Source organism: Xenopus tropicalis, chromosome 7, assembly GCF_000004195.4.
Source record: "Xenopus tropicalis strain Nigerian chromosome 7, UCB_Xtro_10.0, whole genome shotgun sequence".
Lineage (NCBI taxonomy): Eukaryota > Metazoa > Chordata > Amphibia > Anura > Pipidae > Xenopus > Xenopus tropicalis.
Genome location: NC_030683.2, coordinates 125,559,706 through 125,584,461, shown reverse-complemented (window position 1 = coordinate 125,584,461; position 24,756 = coordinate 125,559,706). Strand labels below are relative to the sequence as shown.

The 24,756-nt window shown below is 43.4% G+C and overlaps 1 protein-coding gene across 1 annotated transcript in view; it reads left to right on the top strand.

Moving 5' to 3' along the window:
- LOC101732788 (salivary glue protein Sgs-3) overlaps nucleotides 1-21,476 on the top strand; it is a 141,726-nt gene extending 120,250 nt beyond the window's left edge. Inside the window, exons 17-19 of the mRNA XM_031906574.1 lie at nucleotides 17,222-17,281; nucleotides 18,385-18,449; nucleotides 21,435-21,476. Coding sequence (XP_031762434.1) covers nucleotides 17,222-17,281; nucleotides 18,385-18,449; nucleotides 21,435-21,476 — 167 coding nt within the window. The remainder of the gene's footprint in view (nucleotides 1-17,221; nucleotides 17,282-18,384; nucleotides 18,450-21,434) is intronic.
- Nucleotides 21,477-24,756: the final 3,280 nt, after the last annotated feature.

Genomic DNA, 24,756 nt, shown 5'->3' with positions numbered 1-24,756 from the left:
CACTTTGACCAATTAGTGGCAGATTTTATGATTTTTTTTTAATCAGCAGAAACCACAACAATCGCAGAAACCCCTCAGACAGGTGTGTATTTTTCACTGTTGCTTTGACCTTTACCCAGTTGAGCTCTTTGTACAGTCATAATTAGTGATGAGTGAATCTGTCCCGTTTCGCCGAAAAATGCGCAAATATTTGAAAAGATTTGGGAAAAGGCAAAAAAGATGTGCATCAAAAAAAAAAAAAAATTTCACGCATGTCCCTAAAAATTATCACGCGTCACGTGTCACACTTCTTTTTTACTGTTTTGGTTGTTTTTCGATGCGTGTGATTTTTTTTTGCTGTTAATTTTTGCACCTGTTTCGCATGTAAAATCAGCCAAAGACGAAACGCAGAAATTCGCTGCTAATCCATGCCTGGCGAAAAATTTCGCCCATCACTAGTCATAATGATGTGTTCTGTTAATTATGTGTATTTACATTTTAAATTACAAATACAATTGTGCTTTGAATATTTACTCTTATTTGACCCTAGTTACAAAATAACCTTTTTTAACATGTCATGTGCACCCGCGTTTTCGACAGCGAAATTCTGCATTTCGCCATAGCCGAGTTGTTTTGTGAAAATTTTTTTTGCAAAATTTGCGTTCATGTGCATAAAAAAATGGACACAGCAGCATGAAAAAAGGGCGTGGTCTTGTCAAACAGACGCGGATGCATCAAAGAAATCACACACGTCAATCCCCTACTCTAGTGATCTCCAACCAGTGGTTCGTGAGCAACATGTTGCTCCCCAACCCCTTAGATGTTGCTCCCAGTGGCCTCAGTAGGTGCTTATTTTTGAATCCTGGCTTGGAGGCAAGTTTTGGTTGCACAAAAACCATGTGTTCTGCCATACTGAGCCTCATTTAGGCTTCCAGTCCACATAGGGGCTACCAAATAGCCAATCACAGTCATTATTAGGCACCCTCATGGACATTTTTTATGCCTGTGTTGCTCTCCAACTCTTTTTACATTTTATTACATTTCTATGTGCAAATTAACGCATGCGGTTCCTGTTATCTGGTTGCTAGTTTCCAAATTACCTTAGCAACCATGGGCTTGCTAACATAGAGTTGGAATGCTGGGGATTTTGGCTGCCATGGTCAGTGACCCCTTTTTGAAAACTGCAAAGAGTTAAAAGAAGATGGCAAACAATTCAAAAACTGTGAACAAATAAATAATGAAGACCAATTGTAAAGTTGCTTAGTATCACTACAGGGTTATGGGAGATAGCTCTCAGTACAAGTGAGGGAATACAGGGTTATGGGAGATAGCTCTCAGTACAAGTGAGGGAATACAGGGATATGGGAGATAGCTCTCAGTACAAGTGAGGGAATACAGGGGTAGGGGGGATAGCTCTCAGTACAAGTGAGGGAATACAGGGTTATGGGAGATAGCTCTCAGTACAAGTGAGGGAATACAGGGGTAGGGGGGATAGCTCTCAGTACAAGTGAGGGAATACAGGGTTATGGGAGATAGCTCTCAGTACATGTGAGGGAATACAGGGGTATGGGGGATAGCTCTCAGTACAAGTGAGGGAATACAGGGGTAGGGGGGATAGCTCTCAGTACAAGTGAGGGAATACAGGGGTAGGGGGGATAGCTCTCAGTACAAGTGAGGGAATACAGGGGTAGGGGGGATAGCTCTCAGTACAAGTGAGGGAATACAGGGGTAGGGGGGATAGCTCTCAGTACAAGTGAGGGAATACAGGGTTATGGGAGATAGCTCTCAGTACATGTGAGGGAATACAGGGGTATGGGGGATAGCTCTCAGTACAAGTGAGGGAATACAGGGGTAGGGGGGATAGCTCTCAGTACAAGTGAGGGAATACAGGGTTATGGGAGATAGCTCTCAGTACAAGTGAGGGAATACAGGGGTAGGGGGGATAGCTCTCAGTACAAGTGAGGGAATACAGGGGTAGGGGAGATAGCTCTCAGTACAAGTGAGGGAATACAGGGTTATGGGAGATAGCTCTCAGTACAAGTGAGGGAATACAGGGGTATGGGGGATAGCTCTCAGTACAAGTGAGGGAATACAGGGGTATGGGAGATAGCTCTCAGTACAAGTGAGGGAATACAGGGGTAGGGGGGATAGCTCTCAGTACAAGTGAGGGAATACAGGGTTATGGGAGATAGCTCTCCGTACAAGTGAGGGAATACAGGGGTAGGGGGGATAGCTCTCAGTACAAGTGAGGGAATACAGGGGTAGGGGGGATAGCTCTCAGTACAAGTGAGGGAATACAGGGTATGGGAGATAGCTCTCAGTACAAGTGAGGGAATACAGGGGTAGGGGAGATAGCTCTCAGTACAAGTGAGGGAATACAGGGGTAGGGGAGATAGCTCTCAGTACAAGTGAGGGAATACAGGGTTATGGGAGATAGCTCTCAGTACAAGTGAGGGAATACAGGGTATGGGAGATAGCTCTCAGTACAAGTGAGGGAATACAGGGGTAGGGGGGATAGCTCTCAGTACAAGTAAGGGAATACAGGGGTAGGGGAGATAGCTCTCAGTACAAGTGAGGGAATACAGGGGTAGGGGAGATAGCTCTCAGTACAAGTGAGGGAATACAGGGGTAGGGGAGATAGCTCTCAGTACAAGTGAGGGAATACAGGGGTAGGGGAGATAGCTCTCAGTACAAGTGAGGGAATACAGGGTATGGGAGATAGCTCTCAGTACAAGTGAGGGAATACAGGGGTAGGGGAGATAGCTCTCAGTACAAGTGAGGGAATACAGGGGTAGGGGAGATAGCTCTCAGTACAAGTGAGGGAATACAGGGGTAGGGGAGATAGCTCTCAGTACAAGTGAGGGAATACAGGGGTAGGGGAGATAGCTCTCAGTACAAGTGAGGGAATACAGGGGTAGGGGAGATAGCTCTCAGTACAAGTGAGGGAATACAGGGATAGGGGGGATAGCTCTCAGTACAAGTGAGGGAATACAGGGGTAGGGGAGATAGCTCTCAGTACAAGTGAGGGAATACAGGGATAGGGGGGATAGCTCTCAGTACAAGTGAGGGAATACAGGGGTAGGGGAGATAGCTCTCAGTACAAGTGAGGGAATACAGGGGTAGGGGGGATAGCTCTCAGTACAAGTGAGGGAATACAGGGGTAGGGGAGATAGCTCTCAGTACAAGTGAGGGAATACAGGGGTAGGGGGGATAGCTCTCAGTACAAGTGAGGGAATACAGGGGTAGGGGAGATAGATCTCAGTACAAGTGAGGGAATACAGGGATAGGGGGGATAGCTCTCAGTACAAGTGAGGGAATACAGGGGTATGGGAGATAGCTCTCAGTACAAGTTGATACAGGGACTGGTCCGATTGCCATCTTGGAGTCAGGAAGGAATTGTTTCCCCTCTGCGGCAAATTAGAGAGGCTTCAGATCGGGTTTTTTGCCTTACTCTTAATTAACCAGTTAGGCAGGCTATATATAGGTATTAAGGTTGAACGTGATGGACGTATGTCTTTTTTCAACCTATCTTACTATGTTACTATGCTTATAATTGGCCATTCTACTACATGCTAATAATTAACTTAAATGTGAACCACCCTTTAAGTTAATCTGCCATGTTTTGCTTTGTGGCAAAATTCCCAAACAGGTTGCAAAATTCGCTGAATTGCATTGCAGTCAATGGGAAGACCAATTCCCATGCAGTTTGGCTGAGTATACTGCCTGCTACACACATGCCCTACATTGTTAGAGAACCTCCTATCCGCTATGCTACAAGTGTTTTCTCCCAAGTGAAAAAAGGCTCCCATTTTGCCAGTTTCTTAAAAACATGTCTGTGATTTTTTACATTACTTCTGGTTGACAGTTAATGGTATCTACTACTGCACTAAAAAAGTACCTAAAAGTACAATCTATATTTTATATGTTACTACTAGCTTACAAACAGAGCCACAACTAATAATAAATATGAACAGATACCATCTGGGTGCTTTGTATCCCACATTAACATGAATATACTGTATATTTTTGTGTAAATGTAATGAATCTACTAAAATACTATGTAATGTTACACAAATTCAAGTATCATCTGATCAGTAGTTAAATGAAATAAAATCCAAATGTTGAAGTTTGAAAATAAACAAAATTTTTATATAACAAAATTGCACAACGGTGCACTGCACTTAAAAAAACTACATAAAAGCAGGAGGAGGAGGAGGAGGAGAAGGAGGAGGAGGAAGAGGAGGAGAACAGGACAGGATGGCCTCCTGAATCTCCCTCAAGTTCTGCTGCATAAGGGCCACATCCTGCCCCATAAGGGCCATATCCTGCCTCAGAAGGCCATAGTCCTCCCTCATAAGGGCCACCTCCTGGCGGACCTCTTGTAGTAGGTCAAGGAAAATATTTGCCCCCCCTGTTTGGGAGGCAGCATCCCGTGCTCCTGGGGGTGCTTCTTGCACTGCTGGTGGTGCTGCTGGAGGTGCTGGCTCTGCCTGATCATTGGCAGGCTGGGGATCCTGTGCAGGAGCTGGTGGTGCCTCTGCCTCTGCCCCATTATCACCCTGCTCCACCTGTAGCCATTCGTCTGTCAATGAAAGAATTACAGTTTGAGAAATACAGCACTTGCTTTTGTACCGAACAAATGATACAGGCTGAGATGAGTCATGTAACTACAGGAAAACCATTATCTATAAGCATGGAAGGTATGGGGCAGGGCATCTATAAGCATGGCAGGTATGGGGCAGGGCATCTATAAGCATGGCAGGTATGGGGCAGGGCATCTATAAGCATGGCAGGTATGGGGCAGGGCATCTATAAGCATGGCAGGTATGGGGCAGGGCATCTATAAGCATGGCAGGTATGGGGCAGGGCATCTATAAGCATGGCAGGTATGGGGCAGGGCATCTATAAGCATGGCAGGTATGGGGCAGGACATCTATAAGCATGGCAGGTGTAGTGTTCAACAGCAACCCTGTTATAAGATGTTTGTTATGTTTTGTTAATGTTTAGTGCTATGCAACACTGCTGACATTAGAGGGCACCCTTTCCAGCAAACCAGATAGTATCATAGTCACTATGGGATGACAGTCATGTGACCCATTATGGTGTCATAGCCATGTGAGCAGAGCTGGCAGCCTAACAGTTTGTAAGATAAAGCCTATAGCAAAAGCCTCTGTGTATGTGTGGGTCCAAACCTTACAGAAGGTATGGGGCAGGGTATCTATAAGCATGGCAGGTATGGGGCAGGGTATCTATAAGCATGGCAGGTATGGGGCAGGGCCTCTATAAGTATGGCAGGTATGGGGCAGGACATCTATAAGTATGGCAGGTATGGGGCAGGGTATCTATAAGCATGGCAGGTATGGGGCAGGGCCTCTATAAGTATGGCAGGTATGGGGCAGGGTATCTATAAGCATGGCAGGTATGGGGCAGGGCATCTATAAGTATGGCAGGTATGGGGCAGGGCCTCTATAAGTATGGCAGGTATGGGGCAGGGTATCTATAAGCATGGCAGGTATGGGGCAGGGCCTCTATAAGTATGGCAGGTATGGGGCAGGGTATCTATAAGCATGGCAGGTATGGGGCAGGGCCTCTATAAGTATGGCAGTTATGGGATGGGAAACACCATTAAGAGATAATCTCTATTTAAATAATCTGCAATTATGGCTATTGTTCCAATCCTAATGTTAAAGTATTTTCACAAACACATTTTTGCTCAAAAATAGCAAATTAAATAGGAAACAAGTGAGTGGTAATTTAGAAGAAAAATCTTTATATTAATTTTTAAGAAAATCTACCTTCCACTTCTCCCCTCAGCTCTTCCACAAGCTCAGTGTGGCGCCGCTTGATGTCGCTCCACAGACGCTGCAAGACGCGGACACTCAGATTGACCTGGTGATCCCTCCTGAGGCGCCGCCGCAGTCTCCTAATAATGCCCCTGCGGAGGGATTGGATCCCGGGAGTCCCTGCTGGGATATTATCATATCCCTCCCGGTGCAGGAAGCATATAAAATACCGCAGCTGCGCCTCAGTCATGTTACCAGGTCCAGCCATGTCCACGTCTTGCAATGTTTTCCACTCCTACTGGTCACAGGGCAGGGCACCAGGTATTTATACTAGGGACACACCCTATTGCCGCACGCGCCGCGTAACGCGCATGCGCGCGCCGCGTAACGCGCATGCGCGCAAATTAGCGTGCGAGCGACAAATTCATCGCGCTCCGGGCTTGTCGCGCTCCCGGCTTGTCGCGCGCACGAATATTTCGTCGCGAAACGTACATTTGTTCGCGCAAGCGTATATTTAGTCGTGTAGGTGTACTTTTGGTCGCGCGCACGAATATTTCGTCGCGAAACGTACATTTGTTCGCGCAAGCGTATTTTTAGTCGTGTAGGTGTACATTTGGTCGCGTAAGCGTATATTTGGTCGCGAAATTGTACATTTGGTCGCGCAAGCGCATATTTGGTCGCGAAAATGTACATTTGGTCGCGCAAGGTTATATTTTGACGTGCATATGTGAATTTTTACGCACAGGCCTCTAGTTTGACACTTAAGTGACAAATTTGACTATTCTGCTATTGTATTGAATGAGCCTCAGAACCATTATGCTTTTTTGGCTTGCACCTCCATTAAATAATTCAATTAATTATAATGAAATGCAAGCCTTCAATACAAGTACATTACAAGTACAACGATGTTTACCTCAGCACAAGTTTAGAATTCAAATGGCAATTATCGCCAGCAGCTGATCTTGGTTCAAACCTTGTGCCTACATACCATCACTGTTTTACCTCAGGACAGGCTTTTGGGATCAGACAGCGCAAATTGCAGCACGGAAAATTCTTGTGCCTACAGACCAACGATGTTTACCTCAGCACAAGTTTAGAATTCAAATGGCAATTATCGCCAGCAGCTGATCTTGGTTCAAACCTTGTGCCTACATACCATCACTGTTTTACCTCAGGACAGGCTTTTGGGATCAGACAGCGCAAATTGCAGCACGGAAAATTCTTGTGCCTACAGACCAACGATGTTTACCTCAGCACAAGTTTAGAAATCAAATGGCAATTATCGCCAGCAGCTGATCTTGGTTCAAACCAACCAAGCAGCAGCAGCAGCAGCAGGTTCTTAGAAAACAACAGACCACAAATTAGAAGACATTGGTCCATATTTTAGCAGAAGTCGCAACGGTATAATTAGGAGCCATTTCAGGCCCCATAGTAGATGATACTTGCAGGCATAGCAACATTGCAAGTAGCCTTGATAGGCCATAATTAGAAGAAATTAGACGATACTGTGGCAGCAGCGGCAGCAGCAGGTTCTTAGAAAACAACAGACCACAAATTAGAAGACATTGGTCCATATTTTAGCAGAAGTCGCAACGGTATAATTAGGAGCCATTTCCGGCCCCATAGTAGATGATATTTTGCCAAAGTAGCAACATTGCAAGTAGCCAGTATAGGCCATAATTAGAAGAAATTAGACAATACTGTGGCAGCAGCAGCAGGTTCTTAGAAAACAACAGACCACAAATTAGAAGACATTGGTCCATATTTTAGCAGAAGTCGCAACGGTATAATTAGGAGCCATTTCAGGCCCCATAGTAGATGATACTTGCAGGCATAGCAACATTGCAAGTAGCCTTGATAGGCCATAATTAGAAGAAATTAGACAATACTGTGGCAGCAGCGGCAGCAGCAGCAGGTTCTTAGAAAACAACAGACCACAAATTAGAAGACATTGGTCCATATTTTAGCAGAAGTCGCAACGGTATAATTAGGAGCCATTTCCGGCCCCATAGTAGATGATATTTTGCCAAAGTAGCAACATTGCAAGTAGCCAGTATAGGCCATAATTAGAAGAAATTAGACAATACTGTGGCAGCAGCAGCAGGTTCTTAGAAAACAACAGACCACAAATTAGAAGACATTGGTCCATATTTTAGCAGAAGTCGCAACGGTATAATTAGGAGCCATTTCAGGCCCCATAGTAGATGATACTTGCAGGCATAGCAACATTGCAAGTAGCCTTGATAGGCCATAATTAGAAGAAATTAGACAATACTGTGGCAGCAGCGGCAGCAGCAGCAGGTTCTTAGAAAACAACAGACCACAAATTAGAAGACATTGGTCCATATTTTAGCAGAAGTCGCAACGGTATAATTAGGAGCCATTTCCGGCCCCATAGTAGATGATATTTTGCCAAAGTAGCAACATTGCAAGTAGCCAGTATAGGCCATAATTAGAAGAAATTAGACAATACTGTGGCAGCAGCAGCAGGTTCTTAGAAAACAACAGACCACAAATTAGAAGACATTGGTCCATATTTTAGCAGAAGTCGCAACGGTATAATTAGGAGCCATTTCAGGCCCCATAGTAGATGATACTTGCAGGCATAGCAACATTGCAAGTAGCCTTGATAGGCCATAATTAGAAGAAATTAGACAATACTGTGGCAGCAGCGGCAGCAGCAGCAGGTTCTTAGAAAACAACAGACCACAAATTAGAAGACATTGGTCCATATTTTAGCAGAAGTCGCAACGGTATAATTAGGAGCCATTTCCGGCCCCATAGTAGATGATATTTTGCCAAAGTAGCAACATTGCAAGTAGCCAGTATAGGCCATAATTAGAAGAAATTAGACAATACTGTGGCAGCAGCAGCAGGTTCTTAGAAAACAACAGACCACAAATTAGAAGACATTGGTCCATATTTTAGCAGAAGTCGCAACGGTATAATTAGGAGCCATTTCAGGCCCCATAGTAGATGATACTTGCAGGCATAGCAACATTGCAAGTAGCCTTGATAGGCCATAATTAGAAGAAATTAGACAATACTGTGGCAGCAGCGGCAGCAGCAGCAGGTTCTTAGAAAACAACAGACCACAAATTAGAAGACATTGGTCCATATTTTAGCAGAAGTCGCAACGGTATAATTAGGAGCCATTTCCGGCCCCATAGTAGATGATATTTTGCCAAAGTAGCAACATTGCAAGTAGCCAGTATAGGCCATAATTAGAAGAAATTAGACAATACTGTGGCAGCAGCAGCAGGTTATTAGAAAACAACAGACCACAAATTAGAAGACATTGGTCCATATTTTAGCAGTAGTCGCAACGGTATAATTAGGAGCCATTTCCGGCCCCATAGTAGATGATATTTTGCCAAAGTAGCAACATTGCAAGTAGCCAGTATAGGCCATAATTAGAAGAAATTAGACAATACTGTGGCAGCAGCAGCAGGTTCTTAGAAAACAACAGACCACAAATTAGAAGACATTGGTCCATATTTTAGCAGAAGTCGCAACGGTATAATTAGGAGCCATTTCAGGCCCCATAGTAGATGATACTTGCAGGCATAGCAACATTGCAAGTAGCCTTGATAGGCCATAATTAGAAGAAATTAGACAATACTGTGGCAGCAGCGGCAGCAGCAGCAGGTTCTTAGAAAACAACAGACCACAAATTAGAAGACATTGGTCCATATTTTAGCAGAAGTCGCAACGGTATAATTAGGAGCCATTTCCGGCCCCATAGTAGATGATATTTTGCCAAAGTAGCAACATTGCAAGTAGCCAGTATAGGCCATAATTAGAAGAAATTAGACAATACTGTGGCAGCAGCAGCAGGTTATTAGAAAACAACAGACCACAAATTAGAAGACATTGGTCCATATTTTAGCAGAAGTCGCAACGGTATAATTAGGAGCCATTTCCGGCCCCATAGTAGATGATATTTTGCCAAAGTAGCAACATTGCAAGTAGCCAGTATAGGCCATAATTAGAAGAAATTAGACGATACTGTGGCAGCAGCGGCAGCAGCAGGTTCTTAGAAAACAACAGACCACAAATTAGAAGACATTGGTCCATATTTTAGCAGAAGTCGCAACGGTATAATTAGGAGCCATTTCCGGCCCCATAGTAGATGATATTTTGCCAAAGTAGCAACATTGCAAGTAGCCAGTATAGGCCATAATTAGAAGAAATTAGACGATACTGTGGCGGCAGCAGCAGCAGCAGGTTCTTAGAAAACAACAGACCACAAATTAGAAGACATTGGTCCATATTTTAGCAGAAGTCGCAACGGTATAATTAGGAGCCATTTCCGGCCCCATAGTAGATGATATTTTGCCAAAGTAGCAACATTGCAAGTAGCCAGTATAGGCCATAATTAGAAGAAATTAGACAATACTGTGGCAGCAGCAGGTTATTAGAAAACAACAGACCACAAATTAGAAGACATTGGTCCATATTTTAGCAGAAGTCGCAACGGTATAATTAGGAGCCATTTCCGGCCCCATAGTAGATGATATTTTGCCAAAGTAGCAACATTGCAAGTAGCCTTGATAAGCCATAATTAGAAGAAATTAGACGATACTGTGGCGGCAGCAGCAGCAGCAGGTTCTTAGAAAACAACAGATCACAAATTAGAAGACATTGGTCCATATTTTAGCAGAAGTCGCAACGGTATAATTAGGAGCCATTTCCAGCCCCATAGTAGATGATATTTTGCCGAAGTAGCAACATTGCAAGTAGCCAGTATAGGCCATAATTAGAAGAAATTAGATGATACTGTGGCAGCAGCAGGTTATTAGAAAACAACAGACTACAAATTAGAAGACATTGGTCCATATTTTAGCAGAAGTAGCAACGATATAATTAGGAGCCATTTCCAGCCCCAAAGTAGATGATATTTTGTAGGAGTAGCCACAATATAATTAGGAGCCATTTCCAGCCCCAAAGTAGATGATATTTTGCAAGAGTAGCCACAATATAATTAGGAGCCGTTTCAGACCCCAAATTAGAAGAAATTAGAATTTAAGAAATAGTAGCAACATTGTAAGGACCCTTGATAGGCCACAAATTAGAATATGATATGAGATGATATAGTGGCAGCAGCAGCAGCAGCAGCAGCTAGATTATTAGGGGAGTATAAGGCAGCAATTGAGAGAGGAGGGTACATCTGGGAGGAGAGGAGGAAGGAGAGGAGGCTAGTCCCTGATGTCAGCAATGGGCACATGGATATCCCCGCTTATCCATGCCTCATTCATTTTAATAAATGATAGCCTATCCACGCTGCCAGTGGATAGGCGTGTCCGCTTCTCCGTGACCACCCCACCTGCGGCACTGAAGACACGCTCTGACAGGACACTGGCAGGGGGGCAAGCCAGCACCTCCAGAGCGTATTGTGCCAGTTCTGGCCACTGGTCGAGCCTCGACACCCAAAAATTCATGGGGTCATCATCAGTGTGCATGGCGTCCTGCACACTCACAGACCCCATGTAGTCAGCCACCATATTCTCCAGCCGTTTTTGGTGGTGACTTTGGGTGCTAACCAGGCCTGCTGCTGCCTGGCGAGGCTCGAAGAAGCTTCTCCACACATCCATTAGATTCCCACCACCTCTAGCTGCGCTGCTGCTGCTGCTGCTGCTGCTAGACTCCTGTCTCTGCTGGATGTGTGGAGTAGTGGAGGCCTGAGTGTCAGGCTGGGGGAAGGCCTCCATCAGCTTGGCGCACAGAGCCCTTTTCAATTGACCCACCCTCCTCTCTCTCTGGCTGGGTACAAGGAACTGCGCCATCTTTTCCTTGTACCGTGGGTCAATCATTGTAGCCACCCAGTAATCCTCCCGGTCTTTAATGGCGCAGATCCGGGAATCACTCCGGAGGCATGTCTGCATATGGGCAGCCATGTAGAAGAGGTGTCCCCGACCAACCTCTTCTTGACTGCCCTGGAGATGCAGCAGGTCATCTCCTGCCTCCTCCCCCTGCTCTGTGTCTTCCCAGCCGCGGACAACAGCTGGGGTGGTAGGGTGTCGTGGGCCCTGCTCCCCCTGCTCAGCAGGCACCCAGTCCTCCTCTCCTTCATCCTCCTCATCAGGCATGTCCTCCTTATCATGCCTCGCAGCCCCTTCCACCTGCCTACGGGGCCTGCACTCCTCCTCCTCCTCCTCAGGCACGTCACCCTCCTCTAGCAGGCCATCCAACGTGCGCTTGAGGAGGAAAACCAGGGGTATGATGTCGCTCACACACGCACTGTCCCTGCTAACAAAGCATGTGGCTTGCTCAAAGGGGGCAAGTACTCGGCAGAGCTGCCTCATCTGCTGCCACTGCTCTGCACTGAAATACCCCAAATTTGCCCCCTGAGTACCCCTGGCACTGTGCTCCAGCAGGTAGTTGCTGACCGCCCAGCGCTGCTCTACAAGGCGCTCCACCATGTGCAGGGTCGAATTCCAGCGCGTCGGCAGGTCACAGATCAGCCGGTGGGGTGGCAAGCTATGTTGCCGCTGCATCCGTGACAAAGACGCGCTGGCGGTGGGGGACCTGCGGAAGTGGCCGCATACCCTACGTGCCTTCTCCAGCACAACTCCCAACCCTGTGTAGCTCTTCAGGAAGTGCTGAACCACAAGGTTGAGAACATGTGCGAAGCAAGGCACGTGGGTCAGACGGCCTAGGTGGAGGGCGGCCAGCAGGTTGCGACCATTGTCGCACACAACATTCCCTGCTTGGAGCTGGCAGGGAGCGAACCACCGCTGCACCTGAGTCTGGAAGGCGGCATGGAGCTCAGGTGCAGTATGACTCCTCTCTCCAAGGCAGAGGAGTTGCAGCACAGCCTGGCAGCGCTTGTACTGCACTGAAGCGTAACTGCGGGGACGCTTCAGGGGTGGCTCATCCATAGTGGAGGAGGAGGAGGAGGAAGTGGCCGTGTGGGGTTTGCCCTTTACCCCACGGGGAGGCACCTCTAGCCTGAGGGGAGTCCTGCTGCCTGCACCCTCCCCAGCACTCATGAGGGTGACCCAGTGGGCAGTGTATGAAATGTATCGCCCCTGCCCATGCCTGCTGGTCCAGGTGTCTGTGGTGCAGTGCACCCTGCCCCCAACAGCATAGTCGAGGGACAGGGACACATTATCCACCACCTGCTGGTGGAGGGCAGGGACGGCCTTCCTGGCAAAATAATGGCGGCTGGGGATCCGCCAGTTAGGGGCAGCGCAAGCCATCAGCTCTTGGAAGGGGGCTGCGTCAACCAGCTGATAGGGCAGCAGCTGCACTGCCAGAAGCTTTGCCAGGCAGGCATTGAGCCTCTGCACTTGGGGGTGGCTGGAGGAAAGAGGTGCCTTGCGGGCAAGGAACTGGGGGAGGGAGACCTGCCGGGTCAGGGGCTGTGCAGATGGCAATAAGGAGGAGGAGGAGACAGAGGGGGCTGCAGAAGAGGCAGAGCTGCACAGTGGCCGCCTCCTACTGTGAGCCTCAGAATTCTCTTCCCTTGCTACAGGGATTGGGGAGCTAGCACCTGTTCCCTGGGGAATGGGAGGAGGTGGACAGGAAGCACCGCTGCCGCCCGGTGCCCTGCCACTTTGGTGCTGCTCCCACGTCATCCTGTGATGACGTTTCATATGGGAACTTAATGCTGATGTTCCCATATGTGACCCTGTCTGCCCCCTACGTACTTTCTGTCGGCAAAGGTGACAGACTGCTACTGATGGGTCCTGACTCTGGCACGTAAAAAATGCCCACACTGCTGAAGTGCGGGCCACCACCTTGCCTGCTGTGGAGGGCTGGGGACCTGAAGGCTGAAGGTCCCTGCCCATACGCCCAGAACCTGTGGACCCAGGTGCAGTGCTGCCCTGTTGCCTACCCCCCCTAGCAGTGGTTGGTGGGGTCTTCTGCTTCTTTGGGGCCGGCTCTTCATCAGCATCACTAACAACAACACACAGCTCCCCCTCTGAACTGCTGCTGTTATCCTCCTGAGCCGGCACCCAGGATCTGTCCCCATCATCCTCCCCCAGATCAGATCCTGCATCCACATCCACATCTGGCTCATCAGCCTGCTGCCCTGCCATTAGGGGACCCTGCCCAACATCCCCTACAGCTGATGTGGTGTGCTGTGCCACATACACCTCCTCCTCATCAGACTGGAATGCCCCCCCCATACCTGTCTGATCATCAAAAAGATCCTGGGTGTCTGGGCTGAAGTCCACCTCAGGATCAAATAATAAGGGGGATAGCATGCCCCTTATCACTGAGCTAGCAGGTGATGCCACCTCCTGCTGCTCACTAGAGTCTGCAGCAGACGAGGTAGCCTGGGTGAGCCAGTCCATAACTGCCTCTGCCTGCTGCGACTGAATAGGTCGCGAAGTGGTGGCAAACAAATCTGGCAAAGTCTTGCGACTGCCAGTTGCCCCACTGCGACCTGCCACCTGCTGCTGTTGCAGCTGCTGCTGCTGTGACTGCTGCTGTTGCAGCTGCTGCTGTGGCTGCTGCCCTATATTGCCCAGACTGGGCATAACACATGTGCTGGGCTCTTGCCCACAGCCAGCACCACGGCTTCTCCCACCTAAACCACCCTTGCCTCCCACCCCACCCTCACCACCCACACCTCCCTTCCTCCCACCCTCACCACCCACACCACCCTTCCTCCCACCCCCACCACCCTTGCCTCCCATCCCACCCTTCCTCCCTCTCCCACGGCCCGTCATCCTGGACCAATTAAAAAAGAAAAAAAAATAGGGGGGGTTTGGATATTTGGGGGAAGGTAGAGATAAATAAATAAAAGACTAAACCCCAGAAGTGTGCACCCACAAGGGATACACACACACAAACAAAGACAGACAAACGTAGCCCTAACAAGGGCTCTTGGGTCTCACAGGGGAGCAGGCAAGCAGAAGAGGGAAAGCAGTGAACTGAAATCCACAACTTCCACTTGCACTGACTCACAGAAAGCTCAAACAAATCCTACCTCTAGCTAAACAGACAACTCACACACCTCAGCTCCTACTCTATCCACTACCAAAAACGCACTGAGTAATGGCCGCCTCTGCACCTCCTTATATGGACAGTGGGAGGGCTCCAATCTAATTGGCTGATGTGGAAGAAATGGGCAAGGCTAAAATGACGTTTCCGTTTGTCGCGCGTTTTTTTTTTTGTCGCACGGCGGAAAAATCGGCGCACGCGGCAAAAATTGCCCGCGCGCGACTAAAATTGGCTGCTCGCGTCAAAAATTGCTCGCGCACGATCAAATTTGGCCGCGCGCGCAAAAATAACCGCGCGACAAAAAAAATTGGACGTGCGTAAAAAATTTTCCGCGCGGCGAAACGAGCCGCACGGCGAATTTTTGCCGCCGTTTCACGAAACATTTCGCCGGCGGCGAAACGCAAAAGTTCGCCGCGAAACCGACGCTGGCGAATTTTTTCGCTCATCCCTAGTTATAACAATTTTTTAACCCTTATACCTTGCCATGAAAGAGAATGTGTGTTTATACTAGGGATGCACCTAACCCACTTTTTTGGGTTCGGCCGAACCCCAAACCCACCCAGTAGGGTTTGGGCGAATCCCGAACCGAATCTGAATCCTAATTAGCATATGCTGATTAGGATCGAAAGGGGTTAATAATCGAAAGTGAAACATTTTTTCACTGCCCATTTAACCCTTTCCGAATTCTAATTAGCATATGCAAATGTATGCTAATTAGGATTAGGATTCGGTCCTGGCCGAAACCCGGGATTCAGTGCATCCCTAGTTTATACTGAAATCAATCCTGACTTTTATTTAATTATTATTATTATTATTATTATTTCAATACCAAGGATGTTATAACTATCTTTACCCCCATACATTGCCATGAAGGAGAATAGAGAGAATGGGTGTTTATGCTGAAATTAATCCTGACAATTATTTTTTTATTATTTACAAAAAATATTTACAATTTTTTTTATCATTTAATAATTTTTATTATTATTTTTGTTTTTTTATTATTATTTTTTTAATATTTCAATACCAAGAATGTTATAACTATCTTTACCCCCATACATAGCCATGAAGGAGAATGGAGAGAATGGGTGTTTGTGCTGAAATTAATCCTGACAATTTTTTTTTATTATTTACATTTTTTTTATTATTTAATCATTTTTATTATTATTTTTGTTTTTAGATTATTATTGTTTCATTATTTCAATACCAAGGATGTTATAACTATCTTTACCCCCATACATTGCCATGCAGGAGAATGAAGAGAATGGGTGTTTATGCTGAAATTAATCCTGACAATTATTTTTTTATTATTTACAAAAAATATTTACAATTTTTTTTATCATTTAATAATTTTTATTATTATTTTTGTTTTTTTATTATTATTTTTTTAATATTTCAATACCAAGAATGTTATAACTATCTTTACCCCCATACATAGCCATGAAGGAGAATGGAGAGAATGGGTGTTTATGCTGAAATTAATCCTGACAATTTTTTTTTTATTATTTACATTTTTTTATTATTTAATCATTTTTATTATTATTTTTAGATTATTATTGTTTCATTATTTTAATACCAAGGATGTTATAACTATCTTTACCCCCATACATTGCCATGCAGGAGAATGAAGAGAATGGGTGTTTATGCTGAAATTAATCCTGACAATTATTTTTTTTATTATTTACAAAACATATTTACAATTTTTTTTATCATTTAATCATTTTTATTATTTTTGTTTTGATTATTTTTGTTTTTTAATATTTCAATACCAAGGATGTTATAACTATCTTTACCCCCATACATAGCCATGAAAGAGAATGGAGAGAATGGGTGTTTATGCTGAAATTAATCTTGACAATTATTTTTTTATCATTTAATCATTTTTATTATTATTTTTGTTTTTTGATTATTATTTTTTTTTAATATTTCAATACCAAGGATGTTATAATTGCTGAAATTATTCCTGACAATTATTTTTTTATTATTTACAATTTTTTTTATTATTTAATCATTTTTATTATTTTTTTTTATTATTATTTTTTCATTATTTCAATACCAAGGATGTTATAACTATCTTTACCCCCATACATAGCCATGAAGGAGAATGCAAAGAATGGGTGTTATTCTGAAATGAATCCTGACAAACAAACTTGTTTTTTATTATTTCAATTCAGAACCAAACTCACCAGTGCTGACAACAGCTCCAGGGCAGGAAACCTCACCAAATTTTATACCAGGTAAATAAAGGGGAAATCATTTTACACTGATACCTGTAACACAGAGATGCGCCAGTGTTTCGCCTTCTTGGTAATGCTCTGACATGATTTGCTGATTATACAGCGTCTCCTCTGTACCAATAGCCAGAATAGCACTCAATAGTAAGAAATCCAAGTCCGACTTGGGACTCCTCCAGTTACATGGGAGTAGGAGAAACAATAGGTTACTTTACTTCACTAACCAGCACAAAACAGTAACTGAAAATGATAATTTCCTGCTTTATTAAACAGCAACATCTGCAACAACTTGGACTTCTCCAACAGGACCATGGTCCCCAGGTTCCCCTTCTAGTAAGTGCATATTATCCCACATATACAACTGCTCTTATATACAATATATTCCCTATTACTGGCTCCGCTATTCATGAGTCCTTTTCTTAATTATTTTACCTCTGAATTGGTCACAATGAGCCCCTGAAGTTCAGGGTTTATGAACCAGGAAATCACTAAATCCAAAACATCTCTAAAACCAAAGGAATGGTTCACCTTCAGGTTAAGTATGTTATAGAATGGCCTATTCTTAGCAACTTTTCAATTGGTCTTAGTTTTTTATTTTTAATAGTTTTTGAATTATTTGCCTTCTTCTTCTGACTCTTTCCAGCTTTCAAATGGGGGTCACTGACCCTGGCAGCCAAAAAACTATTGCTCTGTGAGGCTCCAGTTTTATTGTTATTATTACTTTTTATTACTAATCTTATTTAGGCCCTTCTCCAATCATATTCCCACCTCTCTTTCAAACAACTGCCTGGTTTCTAGGTGAAATTGGACCATAGCAACCAGATAGCTGCTGAAATTCCAAACTGGAGAGCTGCTTTACAAAAACCTAAATAATTAAAAAAACGCAAGTAATAAATAAAATGAAGACCAGTTGCAAATTGTCTCAGAAAAGCACTCTCTACATCATAATTAAAGTTAATTTATGAGTGAACTACCCCTTTAACGAGGGATAACATCTATAGTTTCCAGGTAAAAGAGTACCTATCCTATTATATTTAGGTAATGAGTAACCATATATTGATATTTAAAACCAAATATCTATTAAAGTATCTGTAAACCATTCCCACCCATTATATATCATTGTATGTCTGTTCCATGTGTTGTACCTGCTATATAAACTATAGATAATATATAAAAAAGAGCTTAAACTTATCCCCCCAAGTCCATATTTAATTTATAGAAGGTTATAGATATAAAAATAGTATGTAAGTTGTTGATTCATTTTCAAGATGAGTAGGGTGTTAGAGCTCAGTGCTGAATTCTAATGGAATGGAGTTTGAATGCTCAAAGTAGTCACATTCTGAAAAAGGAGCACATGTATCTGCATTGATAAATGCGTAAACTGTAACCAACACATAACAGAAATCGAAAATAATCATTTCATGATTAATTAACAGCATCTCCGCCACCTTGGACTTCACCAACTTGGACTTCGAAGCTGAAGAATGCGCCGTCTACAATCGTACATTTCATTCAGTTTGGCATTTGTACCCCTAGTTACAGTACATGGCCAAAAAAGAAAACTATAGATAATATAAAAACAAGAGCATAAACTCACCCCTATTATCACCATAGAAGGTTATAGATAGAAAAATGGCAAGAATTTAGTCAAAAAACAAATATTTTAGAAAAGTGCGGTCGACTGTCTCGTCGGTAGACTTAACTAAACCACAGCCTATGGGTTTGGGGGGAGAGAACCAAAAGGGACATTACTGTTCCTGAACAATCTAAATCAGTCCTTTCCATGGGAATTGGAAAGATTCTCCAGAGATTTAATCGCCTGGGGGGGGGAGATTTTCACAATTCAAAAAAAACTTGAGTTATGGTTCAAAAACTAGAATTTTAGGTATTTATTCTATGCAAAAACTAAAGAAAAAAACTAAATTTTTTGGTATTTATTCTAGTCAACAACTCAAAAAACTAGAATTTTTGTTTTTTATTCTAGTCAAAAACTCAAATTTTTGGTATTTATTCTAGGCAAAAACTAGAATTTTTGGTCTTTATTCTAGGCAAAAACTTGAAAAACTAGAATTTTTGGTATTTATTCTATGCAAAACTCAAAAAACTTGAATCTTTGGTATTTATTCTGGGCAAAAACTAAAAAAAAAACTAGAATTTTTGGTCTTTATTCTAGGCAAAAACTTGAAAAACTAGAATTTTTGGTATTTATTATATGCAAAAACTTGAAAAACTAGAATTTTTGGTATTTATTCTATGCAAAACCCAAAAAACTAGAATTTTTGGTATTTATTCTAGGCAAAAACTCTAAAAACTAGAATTTTTGGTATTTATTCTATGCAAAAACTAGAATTTTTGGTATTTTGGATTTTGGATGCACCCCACCTTGCCCTTAGAAAATGACCCTTCAGAAGTCCCACCACCCTATTCTAAGCATCGTTTCTCATACGTCGTACCGTCCGGAATGGTTAATTCGGTTGGGGGACCTTTTATTATTGCAAAGCCACTAAAAACTCTTGTTGTGCTTTAAAATGTTTATTTTCATGAAATATAATAATACATGAAAACAAGAAGTTCAAGTTGGAATGTGAAATGTTTTTGTGCAATTGGGTTCTCTCCAATAGTCCAATAGAGGTAAGTGTGAGGATAGGAGGGTCACCATAGGCTCTGCAGCCCTAGGAGGAAAGAGGGGCCAGCCCAGGAGTGCCCATTAATCAATGGGTAAGTATTTCTATATGGCACCATTTTTTTGTGTAATCTTTTTGCGCCAGATTAATGCTATATAAGTTATTAATGTAGAGTGTGTAGTACAACTAGTCACCAGAATTTCAGTTCTTGGCTTGGAGTTGGTGTCTGTATTATCTACATGTGCTCCTCAGAGGTAAGTCCCCTGTTAGCCTTGGGCAGTGTCCAAGAATGGACACGGGGAAGAGCTCCCCTACAATTTTTTTCAACAGACTGAGGAAGGACCTTGTCGTGGTTCTGTTGCTCACAATTTGTGGATTACACTGCAGCCAGGGACACACATTGATACTGCTGGAATATCCAGTCATAATTCACTCACCACTAATGAGGATATTAGGAGTCACCATGGAACTCCCGAATGGCTTACGTACAATATCCTTATATTTTATAATAGGGGGTACATAATTTACATGTCACATTATGTAACTGAACGTGTAGCCCATAATGATATTAATGCAAATATTTGCCCTTATATGATCACTGACCTCCTTGTTGAATTTAGTTTTTTTTCACTGTGAGCAAAAGTAATTGGAAAACAAAACTCCAGCTTTCTGGAATTTTGACATCTGTCGCATCTCAATGGGATTTGGGTGGCAAGATTTTCATTTTTAAAGATTTCCATTTCCAAAAATGACTCTTTTCCCTGTGATTTTTTGGGGGGAAAATGCCGTTACCTACTCCATGATGTTTAAAAGAATGTCCCAGAACTAAGAGTGAAATGCAGTGGGATCCACAAGTTGTGCTAACGCTTCCTACAATCCAGGGTCATAGAAAAAGCCTAAAAAAAGGCAAAGAAAAGCCTCTGTGAATTTTTTTGAATTTTCGCAACAGTTTCACAAAAGATTGGCCAATGGCGAAATGCAGAATTTTTCCAAAAATTCATGCCTGGCGAAAAAAATCGCTCCTTACTACACAGTAATACTAACACTTAAACTATTTGTTAATGCTTATGAGACAAAGAACCAATAGAAAGTGGGGATACAATATCTGAGAGAAAGACCAAACCTATAGGGGCTGATTTACTAAAATTCATTTTTTTCTGTCATACAGTCTCGACATGGAATAAACTCGAATTAAACTCTATCACTGTTGTATTTATAAAAGTTCACAATAATGCTGTTATTGGTCGGACAAAAATTTAGAAAATTGAAAATCGTGAAAAAATTTGAAAAAAGTATAAACAGACGTTTGTTCGTTTGAAAATTGAAAATTGAAAATCATGAAAAAATTCGAAAAAAGTTTAAACAGACATTTGTTCGTTTATTTTTCCCAAAAGTGCCGTAGTCTAGACGTTGGTTGGTTGGTAATTGTGGGTTATTAGACCTGGAACTTACTCTGCACCAGTCAAATTTGTAAAAATGACTGGAATATTGTGATATGTAGTGATTGGTGAAATGTTTTGCCAGGCATGGATTCGTGGCGAATTTCCGCGTTTTGCCATTGGTGGATTTTTTTGTGAAACGGATGAAAAAATGCACCATAGAAAAATTCGCCATGCGTCCAAAAATTGACGCCCGCATAAAAAAAATTGTCACCAACGTCAAAAAATTTTTCGCGGGTGCTTCCTCCACCTTTATATGGTTGTTATTGATGGCAGATTCTGTGGCTGTGATGAGCTCAACCACTGGGATGTGTTGTGGTGTCACTGCATAGTTTAGCCCCTTGGCTAACACATCCTTTCCAGAGTTACATCAGGTAGCTGTTTTGTCAGACTCTGTTTCAGTTTTTCAATTCTCTGTTTAAGGGCCTCAATGGTGAAGTTGATCTGTCTAACCCGTTCATTTAGTAGATGTTTTTGGGCCTTCTGTAAGATATTGCTGGCTCTGTGACCTTTTACAGTGGAACCCAGGCGTAGGCTACAAGGAGTGAGTCCCTGATGTCTGCATCTGATATTGAAGCATAGATGGTTCCGATAGTCTGCGAGTTTTCTTGCTGTTCTTTCATATTCCCAAACCAGTTTTAGAGTATTCTCTCCAAAATGAATGGCATTGTCTGCTACATACAATGCTGTTCTAACATCTGTGCCCCGGCAGTTTCAGAACTCTTCACACATCCATTCATGCAACTCTAACAAGTAACACCTGCTTTGAAGAGTTGCATGATACTTTGGTAATCCTTTCAAAGTAACACCACAGCATTCACACCTCTGTGATTTTCAGATGTCACCTTTCTGAAGAGTTACTAAGTGCCATTGTGATTGGATTAGTGGAAGAGTATATATGCTGAGGACTTCCCATACCAGTTAGAGATGTAGCGAACTGTTCGCCGGAGAACTAATTCGCACGAAAATCGGGTGTTCGCAAGTTCGCACTTTTAGCGATGTTCCCAATTTTGGGTTCGCCTTAGCTGGAGCCAAATTTTGACCTCTCACCCCAGAGCCAGCAGATACATGGCAGCCAATCAGGCAGCTCTCCCTCCTGGACCACCCCCGGACCACTCCCTTCCATATATAAACCGAAGCCCAGCAGCCATTTTACATTCTGCCTGTGTGTGCTTGATGAGTTAGCATAGGGAGAGAGCTGTGCAGGGGTTTGAGGGACAGTTTAGGTAGCTTTGCTGAGTAGTAATCTACTTTCTACTGCTCTGTATGTAGCTGCTGGGGACAGCTGTCCTGCTGATCATCTGCTGTAACCCAATAGTCCTTGTAAAAGCAGTTTATTACACAAGTTTAGAAATGTAGTGTGATTTCTGCCCTTTACAGCACAAAACGCAACGCTGTGTCAACAACGTATTTTTCAGATAAATTTTTGCCCTTGATCCCCCTCCTGCATGTCACTGTCCAGGTCGTGGCACCCTTTAAACAACTTTAAAATCAGTTTTCTGGCCAGAAATGGCTTTTCTAGGTTTTAAAGTTCGCCTTCCCATTGAAGTCTATGGGGTTCGCAAAGCTCGCAAAAGTTCGCACTTTTTGGCAGAAGTTCGCGAACGGGTTCGCAAACTTTTTTTGTGAGGTTCGCTACATCCCTAATACCAGTCAGTTGAACTGAAGAAGCTGCTCGGATGAGTAGTGAAACGTCTTCAATGATTACTTAACAAGTCCAGTTGCTTTAAATTTATTTACACTAGATATACCATGACCTGGATGAATGAAAATCTTCATAGACTTTCTCAATCAAGTTTTTCCATAAATAAATGAAAAAAAAAAGTTTCATTACTATTTTTTTTTTTAACTTGAATTTGCAAATTTGCCCTTTTAATAGATGAGCAAAGAGGTTTCCATATGGCTCAGATCTGACCTCTAATGATGAGCAGATACCTAGCTGAGGACCCATTAAGCACCTTAGGTATGTCCTCCACTTGATCCTACAGATCTTTCCAGGGTCGGACTGGGGGGTGCAGGGCCCCACCAGAGCTTCTGCCTCTGGGGACCCTGCACCCCAGAGTTACACAAAGGATACTCACTATACCTATCTTAGATCAGCACAGACCAGCACAAGGTGTCTCCCACCCATGAAATCAAAACGATGCAAGAATTGTATTTTGTGCGTTCTCTGTTGCAATTTAAAACATAACTTTTATTTTACATATAAATTCATTAGTGAAAACGTGTACCGTGTCAACTAGTGCAATGTTAATTAAAAACAATCATTAGTATAAGCGCACCTGTTCTAAGACCCTGCACCCCCCCAATGATCCCTGCCACTTTCACTCCCCCCTCCCCATGAGAGCCCCCAACACCCTCTGACCCCCTCCCCCATGAGGAGCCAAAGATATGCAAAATTCCTCTCCATAGTTAATAAATGGGAGGCGCTATATGGCTGTTCCTCTTTGGACTTCACAGGTTACCAGGCAAGGATGCTGCTAGGAAGTCTGGGAGAAGAAGGTCCCGGTAAAGAACTATGCCCTTTGGGAACCAAAACCAGGACACATTAAAGGTGCCAGTCAGGATGGCTTAGAAAGAGCTGCCTTTTGTTCCAACAAGGGTTGACAGACTGGAGCTAACCCTCCCAGAACTCTTAAGGAATGCCTAGTTTTATACTCCCTGAGATGCTTCCACTTAAGGGAATCCGGACCACTACTAGCCTTACTATTCCCATCTCCTACATAGTACCTCTGCCTACTTATATTATTTATCCCTTAGCTGCAAGTCCCTACATTTTCATAATAATCATTGATAATTATTGGTACTAAGTGAGTCCTCCATTTATGTTAAATAAATATCTATTTCATGGGTAAAAATTACCGGTGTCCTCATTTCTTAATTCCATTCCTCTTAACTGTGCTGCTTGAATGAGTGGTGAAATAATCTATAGATTACAACAACAATCTAATCAATGATTCCCTTTTAATAGACCCAATTCTAGTAATATTGGATGCATGGGTCACTTAAGAGGAAACTTGAAAGAGTAAACAAAGGCCCAGGACCGAATGGGATTCATCCCAGGGTATTAAACAAGCTTAGCTCTGTGATTGCCAAACCTCTTCACTTCATTTTTTCTGGCATGGTGCAGAGAGACTGGCGAATTGCTAATGTGGGGCTGTTATTCAAAAAGGATCCCGTTCTCAGCCTGGAAACTATAGGCCTGTTAGTCTGACATCGGCAGTAGGAAAGCTTTTGGAAGGGATAGGATACTTGACATTGTAAATCACACTACTCAGCATGGTTTTATAGGACAAGGAAAGCCCACACAACATGAAGTCTTATATGAAAGACCTAACTACATCACCTTCTGAAATGCTCTTTACTTTTCTGAAATCTTATCAATTTTCATACTAGCATCCTTGCCAATATAGTGCTGACTAGCCCCATTGCAGTTTCCCATAAGGGTGAAGACACACAGAACTACTAGTAGCAGCTACTAAAACAGACAGTGCTGATCATTTACTGATAATTGTCTCTACATGTGTTTTAGCAGAGGCAATTCTCAGTATTGTCTATGGCAGGGGATTTAGTAGCCGTGAAAAGTAGCTGCTACTAGTAGCCCAGTGTGTCTTCACCCTAATGCTTGTGTCTGAGACTCAGACCAAGACTGTGATTCTGGGCATTGGAATCTGTCAGGTAACTGGACTATGTGCATGGCACAGTGGGTAGAGCAGATTTTCCCCTGTCAACATCACTAGTGGCC